The following is a 20,014-nucleotide window of genomic DNA, read 5'->3' as shown; positions in this document are numbered from 1 at the left end:
TTTTCAGTGCTGTCATAACTTCGAACAGTTGTTAAACAAATGGTCATATGTCGAGGACTACCTGTAATAAACTCTAAAATGTTTTCAACTGAGCACACTTATTTTAAAAATAAAATGCACTGTTCTGAAGTTCAGAAGATGCTTAGAATACTAATGAACACGTATCTCAATACTCTTATTTGCTAGACTACATCCATGCTTCTTTTTAAACAATAGCTTCTTAATATGTTCTGAACAGAGTGACTCCCTATACTTCTTTCTTCCAATTTATGGTGTCAGTTCTAGTTCTATGTTTTTAAAACTACAAAAGGCAACAGATTTGAGAAAAGGTAAATCTGCTCTGTAAATGTCTGAAAATACGTGAGTTTTAAGTTTTCATGGAGTAAGTTCTCACGACCACTCAGCTCTGATGTGAGCAAACTATGACTTCAATGCTTCAGGTCATACCCCTTCCGTGGCTTTGGCCTTCAAGAGCCCCTTCTGATTATCATGGCTAAACACTGCCATTTAGAGGAGGGAAACAAATATAAATCCAAAAACAAACATACCAGAATGTTTTTAAAATGTCTAAAATCCAGCTTTGCTTGCATGTGTGATGTGCTTTCATCACCTTGTGTTTTTCAGTCCCACCTCTCTTGGCTATCGCTACCATGGAATTGTAAAAAGTCAGTGTAAAGTAGATATGGAATCAGTCTCAGCTTCTGAACAGTCCTACATATAGAAATGCCACTATTGCAGATTAGTAGAAGAACCATGTCTTATGTACTTCAATTTAATTGTATCATTGTTGCTAGCAGTTTCCAAAATGCATTAATTCAAAGTAGGAAATTTTGTGGAAAAAAACAATGTATGTTGCAGTATCTGCATCATGCAGATATTACTTAATTTCTACCCTGACAATACAGCTCATGCCTGAGAAGAAGCAACTTAAGAGTGTGACAAGTCAGTGTGGTATACAAACTCAGGCTATTGGATTAATTCAGTAATCCATTGCTCAGGTTTACCTGTATGAACAAAGCTAACAGGTCATACTGGATTTTTCCCACCCCAGAAAAAAACTTGTAATTTCTTCCTACTGTTTCCAGTGGGAAGGAAAGTTGAACAGCCAGAAAGGGGACATTATTTTTAGTTTATCAATTGTTCTTGATATGACTTTGAAATCGTAACTTCAAAGGCTAGGTTTCTGTGATTAATATGGTAACCATTCTGTTACTAGCCAATCATGAAAAATAGGAGTTTTATATCTGAATGCACAGAATTGCTTTTTTAAACTCTAATATGCATTCAGGATTATGTGCAAACAGGAGCTAGTATCATCCTTGATACAAAGCTTATGGATTCAGCAAAAGAAGGTATACAGAAGTCTACTCATACTATAATATTAAACTGAGGTTTTCTGTTACAAGCTGAGCCTCTTTTATTCTATAATGAAAATATAGAACCTCTCTTCTCCAGGTACTTATAATTAAAGTATGTATCGATGACATAGAAAAGGTGTACTACAATCTAGTTAGTGGTTGGTAAGCAAAGGTGAACAGTGCCTGTAGCCCTTAAAGTTTACAACGCTGATTTGTAACTTCTTCAGCATGAATCTTTCACAATTAATTAAGTAACATATTAGCCATGTCATTGCAGCTTTAACAGACTACTACTTACACTGTTACTGAAATCACTTACTTCCAGTGCATGTTTTAAAATAATAAAGTTGCTTTATTTGAAATGTAGCTTCCATATAATTTGTCACATCAGCAAAACTATAGAGGGGCAAATTAACAGGCACTGAAGACTTATAGTTAATTCACTGAAAAAATACAAAACAAACACTAGGGCTGTACATGTTCTGATTATTATTCGGAAGCACTTTGGACCTCCCATAAAAAAGTATCTCCCTGCTGTTCTTTATAGCAGCCTGTATTTTTTTTCAGGCTGCAACACAAATCTGAAAATGAAATGCTGCTGCTTTATGAAGTCCATTCATAATTTGACTTTCAAAGTAACTGCAACTTTTTTTTTGAGGGTCAAGTGGAATCTGTCTCACACAGACACTTCTGAATCATTTCTGAAGCATGCTCAGCCCTAGCAAGTACTGTAGATATCAAAATTAGAAACTCATCATTAAGCCACCTGTCACTCCAACAGCAGAAGTTTCCCTTCCACACTGTTCTTCAACACTTTGGTGCCAGATACAAAGCTCACTGCTGTACCTTCTGAACTTGGAAACCGAGCTTGATGTCACTATAGTACATCAAAAGTTTGAAGGAAAAGTTCTTGTTTCCTCTGTTTAGGAAGCCTCCTCACGCTCCTTATGAATGTAGTTAGTTCATTCTTCCGCATCAATTAGAAGCTTTATCTAAAATAAAATCATAAATAGCGATTTCTATTTCTGTTCTCACATTTTGAGTTAAGTAACCTCCCACTTAGGCACTGACTGGATCCAATCAGCTTGAGCATCACATGACTGTCGGCTAAACAAGGAGAATGGTCCCAAAACTACAGCCCAAGTGAAAAAGCTGGAATGCCACATTCAGACTGCACTGAAGTTGATCCACCTGCAGACTCCCCCTAACTACCTTCAAGCTGTGTACTGCTGCTCTTGTACATCTACTTGAGAAACACATCTGAAATGGGGTATATTATTTGAATTAGGCTTGTACTGCACATAAAGCACACACTAAATTTTTAAAAAACTTAAAATGCTGATGCAGCATTGTTTTGTTTCAAGTAATACTTTACATACATAATCTTACATTTACTTTTGAAAAGGTCCACTTATTCCATGTGGCATTGTATAAACCTAGAAGCTGAGAAACAACCTATCCAAAGAGCAGGGCAAGATAAAAGAATAATAAAATAAATGAATACTGAGAAAGCCTGTGATGCCTTCATTCATTATTCTTAAGTCACTTTATTCTTAATATTCTGTCAAATGTTGAGCATTCTTTCTAATGTCAAAGCTTGCCAGAAACAGATGTTGCTGTCTCATTCACTTTCACTAGACTTCAGCTTTGCTAGGGTAACAACTGGCATTCTTGACCACCATGGCCAAAGCCGCACTGGCTGTGGAGTTTGGGGAGTTGTTTCACCATTTCTGGAGGCACAAGATTCAGGAAGGCAACCCTAAAACTTCCACATGGCCTTACAAGATTTCCAGATATATACTTCCAGATAAATGCATTATTTAATATCTACCCTTCCCAGCATCCTTTCCCTCTTTTGCTTACTCAGATGTTTCTGTGTGGACAGCAGTTTCTTGAGCATCACAATGCTTCTTCAAACCAGCATCAAGAGTATGTACTGCTGCTAAAATAGATGCATACAATCGTTCAGCGTGGCTTTTAAGCACATCCGAATGTTTTGCAATCAAGCCAAGAGTTTTCTGTAAAACTATTAAGCAAAGATTAGGGTACAAATTATAGCATACAATAGCCGAGCAGCAGATATAAGCACGCTTTTCTAAATGTCCATACTAGGGTTACAAGAGCAAGTGCTACAGGATCTCGCTTCTTTCTTCAGCTATACACTGATTAGAAATGGCAAATATTCTGCCTCTTTCCTATACTTCTACAATGGGACAGGCCTAGTCTGAACATTAAGCCATTATGTGCTTTCTTTCAATTTCAGATGATGTGTGAACATACCCACCTTACTCTCCCTTAAAGATGGTTGTAAGACAACATTATGGGGAGGAGGAGGGAAAGGATCTTAAGCTGCTTGAAGAAAAAAAATTGAATATCAAAATAACTTAATAAATGTGTGCTACAATATACAGGTTAAACTGTAATGGCCACACATACTTTTATGTTCTGCAGTTCAACCCTTCACAAGTAATGAATTAAATTTTGAAAACATTGAGTTTGCCCAAAGCACCCAAACTTGAATTTGTTGGCTTTTCAGAGAAAGAGTGCATTTGTTTCAATGATTTCAAATATGTGCCTGAGGCTATAATCCAATAGTCAAGTACAAGGGAATGTATCCTTAATTAGGTTTACTTCTGTGTAGACTTGCTTTGAATTATACCACAAATCTACTTATTGAAATTAGTGTAACTTAAGACTGAAATCCTATAACTATCTAGAAGTAAGTCCTATTGACAAACACCCCAGGACCTAAATCCAAATTACCACATGCAGTATTATACTATCCTTAGCTGGATCATGTTCAGTATCTCTAAAACAAGAGAGCTAGAAATCCCAGTATTCAAAAAAATATAACAAGTTTCCTTAAGCGCGGCAGAACCCCTTTTACGGGTGGTCCTCACTTAACAACTTGTTCAGTGGCCGTTCAAACATATGACAGTGCTGAATGAGTGGTACTATCAGTCCTCAAAGTTCTGGCCATCACAGCATCCCTCTGGTTACGACTGTGATCCAGGTGCTTGGTGCTTGGCTCACAATTATGACATTGCAGCATCCCACAGTCACATGATCACCATTTGCTACCTTCTTTGCCAGCTTCCTGCAAGTGAAGTCAATGGGGAAGCTAGCAGGAGGTCACAAATGGTGACCGTGTAATGTCCTCACTTAATGACCTGTGGTGATTTATTTAATGATGGCTACTGGAAGTGCTGGAATTTCTGTCGCTAAGCGGCATGGTCACAAGACATCACACTTTACAATAGTGTTGCTTAGTGACAGAAATTCTATTCCTGATAACCATTGTTAAGTGAGGATTACCTGTATTTTCAAAATATTATATGTAATTAACTCCTTACCTGGTGAATTTGATGACATGCATTTGAGAAGTTTTTCACCATCATGCAACACACCTTCAGTCAGCTCTTGGTGCCCAGCTAAATCTTTTTTGAATTCCTGTCAAGAAAATTGTTTGATGCTGTGAAATGTAATACACAAAGCAGGAAAAAATAATAGTAACAAGGTCCTAATAACAAGAATTAATTGACTTGTTAAACAGTATTTATGTGGTAATGGACTTTTTTTTTAAGAATCTAACAAATTATCTATTATTCAAAGGGAGGATGCTTAAATTCAACAGAGTGAGTGAAATCCACCGGCAGCTATAAGTGCAATAGATTAACTTCACCATACAGCCTTCACAATCTTCTCTGGAGAGTCAAAATTCTCTAAAGTAGATTTGGGGAATGATATCTAGACAGAGCAAAGAAAAGAGGAAGGATCACTGCATAAGTAGACTTCTTAAGTATTTTATATAATACTGGTGTCCTATGTCAGTTTGGGGTTCTATCACAGTACCAAAGGGCAAGAGGGAAAGCATGCGGGTGATTGGAGCAAAATGCATTTTCTAAATACAGTACTCATTTTTTCCCCTCCATACATTGATGCCCACCTCCTCCCAATCCCCTTTATTCAGATTATTATTAAACCCATTATATTTAATTTCAATTTATAAAAAATTAGCAGCAGTTGAGTAGGAGACAGGGACTATGCAAAAAGCCTTGGTGAGGGGAAGACCACAAGTTACTCACCTGCGACTTACATATTCTACTTCCAGCATACTTATGTATTTTGGTCTCAAGGCTTATTGTATCTAATTTGCTTTAAATTGCTTAGATTTATAATTTACTTATAATACACATCATTCCTGATTGGCAGACTTGATATCTATGATGGTAGGAAACCCAGGAGAGAAATTAGTGTTTACCTATGTGGACTAGGAACTTAAGAGAAGATGTTTAACTGAGCCAACAGTTACTAAATACTTTTGATAGAGTTCATACTATTTTTACAGCCATCTCTGCCACTTTTAAGCATCAGTTCTGCCAATGCAAAGAAATATATGTGATAACTTAACGTGCCTTTCCAATATATTTCACAAAGGGCTCCAAGAAAGGGTTAACAATTGTAGGCCTGCGTATTACTCAAGCTGCATATACATGCTGTTACAAGTGTAATAAAAAAAATAAACCCCATTATTGAAATTCATGAAGGAGAGAATGCAGTTACCAGGTAGTTTTGATATGATGCTTTAACACTTTCAATGTCCGGCTTGGGAGGAATCCAGTGGTCTATAACCTCTGCCACTTTATGCAGCCAACGAATGAGCTCTTCCAGCTGATAGCAAAATATCTATATGCATAATTCAGAAAAAAAGTATTCATTAAGCTACCTTCAAATTTGGAACCACTAGATTTGATCAACTTAAACTGCAAGATTACCACAGATTGTTGTATCAGTTGCAAGGAAACAGGAATATTTACCAAGTATATCACAATGTTTGCAAGACTCCTGAGAGCGCCCATTTATTTCTACAAGATACTTATTTAGATATTTCAAAACAGCAAAATCCAAGCATCTCTGAAATTTAAAAAAAAAAAAACACCAAACAGGACTGTTTCAGATTTCTGTGAAGAACTTTTCTCACTGAAAAAAGTGCATGGGAAATTATGAGGAAACTTTAGCAAATTCCTAATTGCAGCTGAAAACACACACTGGAAATTGAAGCTGGCTGGCCTTCATATATTCAAAGTTCAGAAACGAAGCATACTGACAGGATCACACGGCAGAAAGGGAAAATGGTCAGTGACAAGAGCTTTCTAGAGAACCACAAGATTCTTGGGACTTTGCAATATTGTTTATCCACAATATTCTGGGATACTGCCACCAAAATAAAGTGGATGTATAGCTATGCAGAATTGATGCTTCAAAGAGCAGCTCTTCAAGAATCCCTACACAGCTCTATTTATTATTCTGTCATATTACTTTGTGATAAGCTAAGGATATAGGAAACTCCATAGTCCATCAATGGACAAAGTCCTCAAATTAATAGAATAGGATTTGGACAGAATAGCACAGGATTTGTTAATAAATAGCCACTATTTATTGACTATTTATTATACTCCCTGCTGAAATTTATGTATTTATATATCCCTAGGGACTCAGAGGGTACTGCAACACTGAACAGTAACATTTTCCCATTTAAATTAAATGTAAACTATATTGAACAGGATCATTCACTGGGAAACCAACCCTAACAAATAGTCTTATTCCTGTGCAAAAGAATATATCAAACTCAAAGGAAAAAATATGTTGCCCAGAAGACAAGATGAAATGTTAATTTATAGTAGTGTGAAAAAGTCTGTTAACCCTTCAGAACTATCTATAATCCTTCACTTTGGTGATCTACAGTGTGATATGAGCTTCATCTAAGACACTGAACCTCAATGAAAATGTAGTTACGTTCAAGTAAACATAGTATGGTTCAATTTAAACATGATGAGGTGATGTTCAGATTTAGATTTTAAAAAATTACCTTAATACACTGTGCAAGAGAGTAATGGTCCTTCTTTTGCTTGACACAAAGGAACTCTGGGCATCTCATTTCTAGAAAATCAGGGCTAGCAGTTTCTCTTGGCTCACTTTCATGGTCCTTGTTGTTTCGATCCCTTAGAATGTCTATTTCATCAGGTTCTTGGAAACTACATGTATGTAAAGAGTCACAATACAATTCCCACTGGCTCTCATTACCATCACTATCTCCCTGAACCTCTGACAGAAGCCGCTCCCCATTCACACTGATGCAGGGGGAGTCATCTTGAACCTGGCCATGTTCCGGTTTCTTTATGGTCAGCGTAAGATCAGTTAGTTGCTGCGCCAATGTCTCTAACTCCTTGAGTCTTGGTGGTAAGGAGAGGTATTCATCATCACTGGCACATTCTTTCTGTAAAGGCAGTGTACTTGTGGAGCACAAGAAGTTTCCACTGGCAGCTTTTCTCCTCAGAAGACAGTCATGTCTCTTTTTGTTGCGGCCCTGCTCAATTACAAAAGTGGAATTAGGTGGCTCAGGGCACCCAGGAGATAAACTAGGTGACATCACTCCAGAAATGGCAATTCCACCAGCAGAAGGGCCTCCATCTGCCAGGGAGAGTTTTCCAAAGGGTGATATTCTGTATTGAGAAACTGGAGCTGAGCATTCAAGCTTTTTCAAGAAAGGGCTTGAAAGCCTCTGTGCAGAGGGGCTCTCCATGGTTTGGTGTTCTTGGTCCCACATACTCATAGACTTCAAGGTACTCTCAGGGGAAATGGAAAGGCTGTCAAGATCAATCCCAGAATCATGAACAGTGGAATCTTTGAGATTTTTTGCAAGCTTATATTTTGGCCGTAAAGGATAGGTATAATCAAGCAAGTCCTCATATTCTTTATTAGGATTCCAAAGGGGGGACTGACGGTCTGGTGATGGTGGTAGAGAATCGGGTATTGCACATGCCCAGTAATCAGCCTGGAAGGAGGACATTTTTCTCATTTGCTCAACTACAGAACAGCTTCTTGCAGGTTTCTGCATGCACAGCTGGGGACTTTCTTCATGGTCAGTCAGACTGAGTTGATACCAAGGAACAGATGTTTCATATGATGGACAAGCCCTAGTAGCTGAAATACTTTTTGATCTTTTCAGTTCCTGAGGTTCAAAACCAGTGTCCTCCAGATGTTGTAAGGAACCAATACTTCTAGGCAATACAGGCATTCTGGCACTGGCATGTGGGCTTCTTTTACCTGACAGATGCCTTGGAGTGGATGAATAAGGGACAACTAGTGCTTGTGTCCTACAGTCAGTATCAAGATTGCTAATGGACCTGGCAGCAGGACTAAGAAATGGAGCATTTGGGGCTTTCGTTGGGAGAACTCTTGGAAATTCCAGCATACCGTGAAGTGACTTAGTTCCATCAGAGGACTTCACCGTATCCCTCTGAACAGTTCATTTCATAAAGGAGAAAGCAGAATAATACATTTTAGCAGAATAATACATTTAGAGTAGATCTCTTTACTAAGATCATTCATTTATATTCCAGTACATTTAATTCAGAGTAGCTAACTACCTTTAGTTTACCTCATGAGAATTAAGTCAATGTTCATATGGAGTTAAGCAGTGAGCTATGACTTTCCAATATACAGAAATCAGTAGATGGATTTTTATTTTATTTATTAAATTTATAGGCTGCCCAAGTCCCAGCGATTCATAAGATACATCAGGTTTCATATAAAATCCGTATCACCGCATTATTTTATCATTCCATATGATTTAAACACTGCACCAATCTGCATATCATTTATGACATAAAGCTAAGATAGTGCAAATATACCCACTCAAATCCTATTTCACAAACCAGCTGCAGGAATCATGCAACAAGGGACAAACTATATTAAGGAACAAAGCATGATATGCTTTACTTTCTTAATGGCTTTGTTGTCTGGTATCTTCCATGTAGGTGAAGCCCAGGCCCCACATTTTCCCATCATGCTAAGCTCAGCTAATCAAAGTTTGTCAACCATTCTGCTCTCAGTCAGAGCCATTCAGTGCGTTCTAGGAACAAGACAGTTGTCTCCAAGTTGCCTTACAGCTTATCATGATGTACAAAACAGCCATAGCTGTGAACAACTATTCACACTTTTTTTGGGAAGAGCAGACCTGCAATAGTCTTGTGATCAAGAACTCTGGAGAAGGAGGCTGGTATCCCTTATTCAAACAGAAAACTGTATTTCTTCCTTTTAAATACATATTGGTATAAAACGCCCCCAAATTAAGAGGTTTTTGTTACAGCTGTATGAAACAGAAAACCAAAGAAAGAAAAAAATTATTGGAGAATCTAACTGGATGGCAGCAGCAGGAGGGAAATACAGCTATCATCATACATAATATCCTATAACCAGAGTTTCAATTTTCCACAGGGAGGAGATATAAAATATACATGGGCATAAACTATTGCTCCACTATATAATCTAGTATTTAATCCTGGAGTTTAGTCTTTGCCAAGACTCCACATGACTTTATCTTTCCAGGACTCTCCTTTGGTACTAGAGACTACATGAGTAGCAGAACATCATTAAAGTCTCCAACAGTAGTATCTATGGGAAAGCAACACTCCTCCTAAGATATTCATAATATAAGTACTGTAACACCAAAGAGTTATGTCAATGCAGAATGAGCAATATAATGCATCGGCATCATTCTTCACCTAGGTGAAGAGTAACATATAAGACTAGCCTTATTTAGAAGAGGAAACAAATGTATTTCCACACCTTTACTTGCAGATGTGTACAAGTTAGGAGTCATCAAGATCTTATCAAAAAATGAGCACCATTCTAGGAATACACATTTATTATGTAAAACCTCCAAGGTAAATCAAACAAATACAGATGCTGCCATATGTTTATAGAGTAGACATCCCTTTTAGGAACTTCTATACATTATGCCAATAGCAATAGCATTTAATTTTTAAAAATTCATACATTCTCTTGGCAGTAACATGATTAGGACGATTAAGGGAAAAAATACTCTCACCTGTTGCTGTTCAGAGTACAGATCACTTCTGCTAAAATGCCGCATGTCACTGCCATTAAGGATTCTGCCAATTAGTGGCTTTCTCTCCAGGTACTTTGCCTTTGTTTTGTACAATCTGTTAAAAAGCATCAAAAATATTTACTATGTTTTTGATTCCTCTCACACACACCAGAAATTGTGCCACCAGTTTCCTCTATAGCTATGGAGCTTTTGTTCTCCATTCTTTTAAGTGGCTCCTTTCTTTTCAGTGCTGGCTCTTCATCTTCCACATCCAAGAGCTAATGAGCCTTGCTAACTAACTCAAGACAATCCATGTCTAGCCCTGCATGATTCTACCTACCATCACACCTGACCTTCACATAGCATTTAAAGGAGATTTTGTTTACCTCTGAAGTCAACTATAACACAGATTTGTTTTATTTCAGTGCCTCAATCCCAAATCTGAAATTTGAAACAATGAAATGAAAACAGAAATAATTATTTCCTGCATACCGAAGCACCAAGCTTGCACTGTTGTGCCCTCTTTCCTACGAGTTGGCTTCAGTGGGGCTGGATTTCATGTGAAGATCCAGCTGATTTCACTGTAGATCTACAACTGGATGCATGTTTACTTGGGATGAAGATCTGGATAGACAGGCCAGCAGGGAGGGAAAAGGAAGCACTTTTTTTTTTTTTTTTTTGCATGAATGGATTATTTTAGAGCTGCTTTCACCAATTTTTACCTAATACTATAGAAGCCTGGCTGAACACCCTTTGAAACAGAGACCAAATCAAACCAATTTTGTGTTGCTCACATGAGGATTTTATAAGGCATCCAATGAACCCAGCATATATGAAAGCTACATCATGGTTAGCCATATATGTAACTATTTTATCTACAAATGCATGGTTGAATACAAAGGCCGATCACAGGTTATTCCTTAAAAAATTATGCTAACACCAATTCCAAACTAAGTAGTGTGTTCTCAGAGCTGATGTGCATAAGATCATTGTACCAGTGCCAAAACCACACCAGCAGCCTTCAAATCTCTTTCCCATTTCCTCTTACAAGTTGTAGGAACATCCTCAACTTCGACCTCCCAATCTGCCATCTCCTGTTATATTGTCATCAGACAGGAAACACTTGCTTCCACCTTCTTCCACCCAGTGACATCTGTCAAAACAGGCAGCCAAAGGACAGGGAAGGATGCAGGGAAGGGGAGACAACAGTAGGAGATACAGTATTCAAAGAGAAACAATGGAATTGACACCTTGCCACCCCCACCTCACATTTTGTGGTTCAAATTAACGAATTCACTTCCGCAAGCTGTACTTCTAACTCAAATTTCCTTTTTTAAGAAATGAACAGTTGGGGCTGCTAGCCTGGAGCTCAAGGATGAACAAAATACTGCTCAGTCATGGACTCATCTCTAGGGAGAGTTCTGTGTGGGATCCCCACTCCTCAGAGAATAATACAGTTGTCACCAATGTGACCGCAGCAGAGACTGGAAACAAAAGCCCTGGGTCTCATCATAGGTAAACATCTTTCAATTTATCTTTTCATGCACACGCCCTGAAAGAGCAAATCTATCAGGAAGTATTAAATACAGGATAACCCCTCATGTAAACAGCCTCTGAACTGAGGATTTACATTTCATTCTAAGCTATATTCAAAACCTGCCTTTCTACAATTGAAGCTGCAGTATTAATGCCCACCAAGTTCCTCCTCAAATATTATGGTCTGACTACAGTACTTACAGCAACAGTGATCTCCACTACTACCAGATAACACATCTAAGCTGGCCAGCAACAAATCTTTTCTTGTACCAGCCCTGCATCTAAAGCTACCCAGCCCTCTCTGCTTCCTGCAGGACTAGGCAGACATCTGAACTAAAGCTCCCACAATCCTTTGCCATTAGCCATGCTGGCTTGAAAGGCATCAGAATGCTTGGATCTGTGCTAAGCTGCTGCAGGCAGAACTCCATCCAACCCCCCAGGACTTCACCAACCGATACAAAGAACCTCTCAACGCATACTCACAATTATTATGCGCTTCAAGGCAAAGTTTTATCTTCCCTGATATGAACAGTGGCAACGAGTCTTTCTGAACAACCCCCATATAGATTTGCTCACTCCTGTGAGCAAGATCAGTGGTAACAGACAGATGAAATGCTAACCAAAGATCTCTGTGAAAAGTTCAGTTTGCACTCAGCAAGAGTTGGCAAAAGAGCCCTCTGGGGAAAGCCACTGGGCAGTGCTGGCTTGTTCCAAAAGAAGGACCCTCTTGTAGTATAGCAGGAGGAAGCCCTCCAGATTCTAGACTTTTCCACCTCTGCTTCTTCCTCCTACAAATCCAAAGCATGGAATTGAAGTGAACATTTTCTAGGCATTCAACTCAACTTTTGCTTTGTATCAATACACACTTAAAATAGACAGTTTTAAAAGGGGATTCACAAATTCATGGAGAAAAAGACAGTCACCATGGCTCTATTTAATCTTCAATAAAAGGCAATATATATCTTGGTAGCAGTTGCAGAATAGAAAGTGTAAGACAGCATATGTCCACCTTGAAGATCTTCCAGGGACTTCTACCTAACCACTATGGGAGATTACATTATGATGGACGAGGTAATCTTTGAACTGGCTCAGCAGAACAGTCCTCTTATTATCAGCTTTAGATGCTCATGCTGATAGCTATAATAAACAGAATATTTTAGCACTGTCCTCATAAATGAAACATCAGTCTAGTTACCAAGTTATATTACGGTAAGCTTTCTTGGAATGTTTTCGGTAGACATGTTTAAGACCAAAGCCACCAGAAAAAGCATCTGATGATGAAGGCCGCCATTCTATTTTTATTCTACTGTATCTCAAGTCCAAAGCTATGACACGAATGGCCTCATGATAGATTCCATGTCAAGTAACTGGAGACAGTAAATAAGTTAAGATAACTGGGAGCAAGTCAGCACTGAGAATCCAACGATGAACAGGGCAAGATGATTTTTTACCCTCCATTAGGGAGAGATTTTGGCAAGGAGGGCAAGATATGTTCACAAGAAGGCTCATATGCTGTCTTGCTACTCTGTGCTGGCAGGCACTGAAAATGACAGAGGATGTGCCAAGGCTGGGAGAACTGCTTGGCTAGCTTGGGATGACAATCCATTCCTGACTTCTCCCCAGATGCCAAGGACAAAGTCAGTAAGAATGCTTCCTTTGCCCTCCATGACATCACTGACTACACGATGTAATAATATAATCATGAAGATAATATGATTTCCAAGTGGCTTTTTAGAAACGAACAGCACACTGCAAACCTAGTACTACAGAACAAGAAAGAAGCAAATGAAATGCTTCACGTATTTTGCACTGCTTGCACAATAAGCCTAATGTTCAGCTCAAAGAGATGACAGCCCCCAAAAGGAATCAGAAAGTTGCAGAGCCCATTGATGGCAATCATCTCAAATTCCAAAAAAAGTAAAGTAAGCATCTAAGGATCTTTATCACAAGCAGAAAACATCAATTGCATCTGAATTGGCCCCAAGGCTATATTCAATGCTCCTTTCCAGATGATTTTAGTATACATTAATATTTTTGGTTATTCCACTATTGTGGGATATCAAGATAGTCCAAGGATAGGAATTATGATCAGAAAGAATTATTTATTAATTACTTAATAATTATAATTATAATATAATTATAGCAATTATAATAACTATAATAACTATAATCAATAATTCATCATTAATTTTATTAATTACTTTATTAATTATTAATTTTTATTAATTAACTTCCTGTGAGTGCCATGGTGAGCTGACATCCTGCTCATTAGCAGGATAGTGTTTGTGAGGGGAATCGCTGCTGGATCTGGACCAGCAACATTTCTCCAGATTTCTGCTGTTTTGTCATCAACCTATGAATGAAGTAGCTGGGAGTTGGAATTTCATCAAGCTCACACACACAAAGCAGCCTTTCATGGATATTAAGCTCAACCAAGCCTCATTTCTTAATCACTTTTTTGAATTATTTTTTTTTTTGAAGGGAGGTTTACTGGAGAGATTAAGACTCTTTGGACTGGCAAGGTTTTACTGTATTCATTGGATGGGTTTCTTCCTCCTTAGAGGACAATGGTGTAAATTTGATTTTAAAGGTTTTTAAAATCTATGATTTTTTGGACTATGTAGCAAAAGGGTGCTTAGTATATGGATTTTGGAACGTTAACAATGGATTAAGGGGCCATAGGGATTTGGAATTATAGCTTTAAATTAATTAGAAGATACCTCCTCCTGAGAAAATTGTGACTTTTTTTTTTTTTTTTTTTTTTTACAATAAGGAGACTATTTTGGCTTTTCTTTACATTAAGGAGACCTTGAAGGTTGGACACTAGAGGATAAAGAATATGCAGCAGATAAAGAATATGTAGCAGAAGTCTATATTGCAAACTTTTGAATATCTCTCTATTAAACTTCTTAATAGAATGGATCAATTGCTTTTTTTTTATAATATTTTATTGAAATTTTAAAATTACAAGGTTAAAATAGAATGGATCAATTGCTTGATAAGATGGACAGCGCGTGTTGTAATGAAGTTATAGAACAAGAACAAACTGCAATGGATGTCTGTGAAATTACTTGAAATGGGGACTTAAATGTAACACAAATGGATCTGACGGATGACTTATTCCCTAAAGGACATGTACAGATATCAAACCAGGAAACTGATTTGGATAAATTTTTCTTACTGGATATACAAAAGTGCTCTGTTATAGTTTTGAAGGACTTTATTACAGATGACAAGCAAAAGGATGAGCTCTACTTATTTGATATACAAAAGAAACTTGTTAACGGTCTGAAAGATTTTTGTCTTGAAACAGAGATGACCAACAAACTACCTCTGGGACTCTCTTTGAAGGGGTTAAAGAATATTTTTAAAAACTCTGGGAAGGTATACAAGGTTGGTTTGTTCGATCAGGGCTAAAAGAGGAAAACAGTTATATCTGGTTGCCCTTACTGGACTTTTGCTGACAAAGAACGATTGACGAAGCATTTGGATTTTGTTTTTTTACTTAACAGATGAGCTATGGGAAGAAGAGAGATTACGTTATATTTAGAGATGGTGACAGACTGTTAAAATTGCTGGGATGAAGGGGGAAGTTACTTCTTTTTTCTTTTCCATACCCCTCCCCCCTTTTTTTCTTTCTTATTTTTCTGTTTCTATTTTTTGAACTTTGTATTGGCTTTGTGCTTTTCATTTATAATTCTTAATAAAATTATTTGAAAAAAAAAGAATTATTAATTTTTAATCGTTCAACAAAAACTTTGACTGGGATTCCTCATCACTGGAACACGGGATATCACTGGTAATAAGCAGTATGTATTTTTCTCCTGTATTTTTAAAACTACAACAGGATTCTCTTGTTTTAAAACAAAATATTTTGTTTGAAATAAGTTCAACACCCACCACATCATACAATTAGGCCCAAGACTACAACTAGGATGTTAAAGGAAAAAAAATTTTTTTTAATGTTCATCTGCACAGACCTTTACACACTTGCGCAGATTATAACTTAAAACTGCTCTGGAAATCTATACAAAACTCAACTGCCCATTCATTCTGAATCAACCCACCATTATAAATTGTCCTTTCAATCCAGCATTCACAAATTAACTACTGTAGTTTTTTTTTTAATTGCATTTGAAAAAAAAAACCCAGTAGGATATGGAATAGAAAGTTTCACACTGTAGAAATGTGAGTTTTGCTCACTAGGCATTTCTCTCCATGCAGTTCAGATCATGTAGACAGAAGTGTATTTCTACACCCTCATCTCAAACCTGGGGTCTTCCCAAAGTTATTAACTAGCTGAAAGGAGGAAACTGAGTACAGTGGTACCTCGGGATACGAACGCCTCTACTAACGAACATTTCGGGTTACGACCAGCTTCGGCAGGAAAATTTTACCTCGGGTTATGAACTTGCCTCTACTTATGAACCGGATCCGCGGCCATTTTCCCTGCTGTCACGCAGTCGCGGCTTCCTGTGGGCGAGGTCGCGGTAGCAAGGAGATGTTCGGTGAGGCTCGTGGTGTGTTTTGCGGTGTTTTGTGAAGGTTTTTGGTGTGTGTGTTAGCATGGCTCTAAAGAAAATGCAGAGCAGGCTTGGCGGGAGTCAGGCTCTGAAGAGGAAATTGCCTCGGGTTGCGACCAAATTCGGGCGGAGGGCGGAATGGATTAACCGGATTTACATTGAACCCTATGGGGAAATTCGCCTCGGGTTGCGACCAAATTCAGAGGGCGGAACGGATTAACCAGATTTACATTGAACCCTATGGGAAACTTTACCTCGACTTGAGACCAACTCGAGTTGCAACCAGAGTCACGGAACGGATTAAGTTCGTATCCCGAGGTACCACTGTACATTTAATAATTTGGGCCCTCTACCATTTTAGTAAAAGGCAGCCCATTCGTAAGTAATTTCCCAGTTTATCGTACAGTCCTGGTATTTCATTGTAGAACAGGTTCAATCCCACTCAGCTTTTCTGAGATCACCCATCAACTCAATTTTCTATATGATTTACCAACATTAGCAATTCTACAATAAAGTTTGATAGCAGGGGAAGAGAATTTTATACTATCCAAGGTAAGAACCCCAAGGACTCCACAATTCAACCCTGAGCTACATATATTCTCTTCTATTGGTAAGTCTGTACTCTCCACAGTATGTATTCTTTCAGCACTAGTTAATACTGATTCAATTTCAGGACAGCAATTAATCTAGTTCCACTTTCCTTGGTTAATCAATTTTCCACCTACCAAAATATCTAATATCTCACTAACATGGAGACAGTTTTAACTAACAACTGCATTTTACAAGGCTTGAAAAACAGAAGACCACCTTTGGTTAGTTTGCTTTGGGAGGGGTTTTTTATAGTATAATTTGCATATCTATAGACTTCTCCCACACTCCAATCAAAAATAGTCTACCATTGCATAAGCAAATCACATTTTCCAGTTTTACTGCAGATTTTGAGCCGTCATGAACAGTTCTTGTAACTTTTAAGTCTGCATATTATTTTGTAAATCTTCCTCTGGCCTTCATAAGGTATTGGCTTAATACAGTGTTAGATTGCGTTTCTCTAACTCTCCCGCTCGACGAACAGAGCAGCTTTTGTTTTGGTTTTTTTTAAAGACTGGCTACACAAATCACCCACAACTCAACACACGATTGGTTGCAGGGGAGGAGAGAAGAAAATAAACGGTTTTGCTTTAGTCTCCTGCTTTCTGCTAACAGAAACTAGCTGCCATCCTTTCCCACATAACTAACCAAGCCCCTGGATTCGTAGCGTTCCCGGAATTTCTGGAGACTTTTGCCTGCCATCGGAGGAATTCTGTCTCGGCGAAGACGTTAAGCTCCACAGCTGGTCAACTGCATGACTTGAAGCCGTCAGAAAGGCCCACTCGCACTTACAAAACTAAGACAGACAGAATCGGCCGACAAAGAAGAACGTAACACGCGGGTGTGAGCCTTACACGCATGCAGTACGCTTTATCAAAAGCAAAGGATGTAAAACAGACGGAAACGGGATTTAATTGACTAGAAGATCCCAATGCGCCTTTCCATGTGTTGCGCATCCAGCGAAAGAGTTACCCTTCCTTTCCACCCTGCTGTACTCTTGCAACAGTTTGAGATGCCCAACCGAAGCAGGAAGGCAGGGCTACAAAACAAAGGCGCTCTCCAGTTACTATCAACTTACAGAGTTGCTACCAACCATTTCCTCGAAATAAGACTGGAGGCATCTGTAAAACGGAAAGCCCCCCCCCCGCCCCCAGCTTACAGAAGATCCATAAGCGGGTGCGCCGGGACCGATTCTGTTCTCACAAGGCAGAGGCACCATTTCACGCAGTCACTACAATAGCACGTTCGGGCCCAAAAAAACTGCTCGCCCTGACTCGGAAAGCTCAGAAGGAGAAAAAGCACCATCTTTACCTGTGAGACCAAGAAGAAACTGTAACCATAGGTCGGTTCTAGGTCCTCCCCCTCGGAAAGCCTCCGCCGACGGCCGACCCCGCCGTGCAACAATAAAGAGCTTCTTCCCCCACGCAGGCTGTGCGCACGCGCACTCCCATCCTCCACGGGGCTGCTTCCTTTTCCAATCAGCTTCCTCGGCGCTGAAATTGGATACGCGGAGAGCACCCGAGATCCGCCGTCTCGGCCAATCCTGAGTCGGCTCGCTTGGTTAGACGGGGTGGGTTGCTGTCGCTCGGGTTGGTAGCCTGGGTCTGGTGCGTCGAGGTTTTGGTGCGGGCGATTTCTCAGGGGAGTGGTCCTTCATGCCCCGAAAGGGAAGGAGCGACCCTCTTTGCCGTCCAAAGAAACGAAGGGGACGCGGGGAGAGGGAGGACGTGCATGCGCCAAGCAGCGCCCCTCCCGCCCCACTTTCTCGGCTTAGCATAGTGGAGAGACTGAGCAGTAAGGGCACTGTGAAGGCCGAGACGGGGAGCCGGGAATGAGTGGCGGGCGCGTCCCAGGGATGTTCGGCTGGCTCCGGCGCACGCGCCCATCGGCCCTTCCGACCCGGGAGCCAGGCGTCCTCGGCTTGGCGGTCGGTCAGCGGGACTGTTCGTGTACAGGATGAGAGAAGAGGACGCAACAAGGGTTAAGTTAAAAGCTTTGAGGTCCAGGTTAGACACAGAGGCGCCCACACTCTGGTGTACCTGGCTGACCCTTGGCTCCAGGAGTGGTGGGTGTCGAAGACTAAGTAAGACCTTTCGTGCAGGTCTCCCTGTCTGTCGAATAGGCTTCCTGGGGTGCCCTCTCCTCGTAATTGTTTAAATCCAAGTTGGCATTTTTTTACCTTTTGTGGTGCTGTGTTTGAAGGGCCCTTTCAACTCCTGTTAATTCCTCGTTGCAGGTTTTGCTCCTGTACTGTTTTAATAAGTTAGACAGTACAGTTCCTCTGTTGTTGGTTCTTGGGAGAGTTTATCAAGGAAGTGTTTAATAAACATTTAAAATATTAGAACACCCATTCTCTGGACTTCTTACATGGACTTTGGGGAAATACTAACCAGGCTAATTACTAATTGTTTGGCTTTATACATTCCCATCCAAATTTCCAAGGTGTCTAAAACCTTAATAAAATCAGCTGCTCTTCTGCGTAGTTTACAATTCCAATTCAGTATTGCTGAGTGTCATCAAAGATAGAAAAATCCCAAACTGGCAACAATTAAGAGATCTACTTTGGTGTAGTGATTAAGGCAGAAGCCAGGAGATTGTGAATTTGGAGGCATGAAAGCTGGAGGCCGTACGCTCTTTCCTCAGCACAACCCACCTCACAGGGTGGTGGTTGTGGGGAAAATAAGAGGAGGGAACATTATGTACACTGCCTTGTACAAAATAAAGGTGGGATACAAATAAGTAAATAATGAGTGTAAAGCATGCTAAAAGGAGCTCTAAGCACACGATTTAATTGGAGTACAGTGTCCAGTACATACAGTAATTGTATTAAGTAATGATAGGGGCTCTTCAAATGTTTGCTGGGGGAAAAAAACAGCAAATGTTCTGTATTTGGAAATATAATTCCAAGTCATATATAAAGTCAAAACTCTTTCCATCTTACTGAGATACTTTTTAAACCAATATAAATATGAGAAATCAACTGGGCAGCTTTAATTTAAATTTATTATTGTTATTTTGTTATTTGAGGTAAACAAAAAGCTAAATTGAAAGCTTGCAGCGATGTTTTTATCACTTCAGTTTGCCTTATAGGAACTTGTTAAACATAGAATTAAGTT

At 39.3% G+C, this 20,014-nt stretch overlaps 1 protein-coding gene across 5 annotated transcripts; it reads right to left on the bottom strand.

The window, feature by feature from the left end:
- Window positions 1-756: 756 nt before the first annotated feature.
- CEP68 (centrosomal protein 68) lies at window positions 757-18,642 on the bottom strand. Of its 5 annotated transcripts, none has more exons than XM_007429826.3 (7): window positions 18,210-18,642; window positions 10,252-10,366; window positions 7,228-8,658; window positions 5,922-6,044; window positions 4,712-4,808; window positions 3,222-3,300; window positions 757-2,350 (listed from the first exon to the last, which is right to left on the bottom strand). In XM_007429826.3, exons 1-7 carry the CDS (start codon window positions 18,236-18,238, stop codon window positions 2,347-2,349), a joined length of 1,878 nt encoding a protein of 625 aa, XP_007429888.1. In that variant the 5' UTR covers window positions 18,239-18,642; the 3' UTR covers window positions 757-2,346. The 5 variants fall into 5 exon arrangements, with proteins under 5 accessions (XP_007429888.1, XP_007429887.2, XP_087990306.1 ...); XM_007429825.3 differs by having other exon boundaries at window positions 3,222-3,384; window positions 18,210-18,640; XM_088134180.1 differs by lacking the exon at window positions 757-2,350 and having other exon boundaries at window positions 3,218-3,384; window positions 18,210-18,641.
- Window positions 18,643-20,014: the final 1,372 nt, after the last annotated feature.

Source organism: Python bivittatus, unplaced genomic scaffold (genome assembly GCF_059951505.1).
Source record: "Python bivittatus isolate LINGU-HERP-01145 unplaced genomic scaffold, Pbiv_v1 ctg000020_np1212, whole genome shotgun sequence".
Taxonomy (NCBI): Eukaryota; Metazoa; Chordata; class Lepidosauria; order Squamata; family Pythonidae; genus Python; species Python bivittatus.
The sequence above is the reverse complement of the archived record's forward strand: the minus strand, read 5'-3'. Positions and strand labels throughout refer to the sequence as shown.

Bases quoted from the DNA above. Each gene is read 5' to 3' on its own strand.
- CEP68 (XM_088134180.1), bottom strand. From the start codon at position 18,238: ATGGTTACAGTTTCTTCTTGGTCTCACAG. The intron at 8,659-10,251 runs GTGAGAGTATTT...TGAACTGTTCAG, and splicing joins TGTACTCTGAACAGCAACAG to AGGGATACGGTGAAGTCCTC. The intron at 3,385-4,711 runs GTAAGGAGTTAA...TTTGCTTAATAG, and splicing joins CATGTCATCAAATTCACCAG to TTTTACAGAAAACTCTTGGC.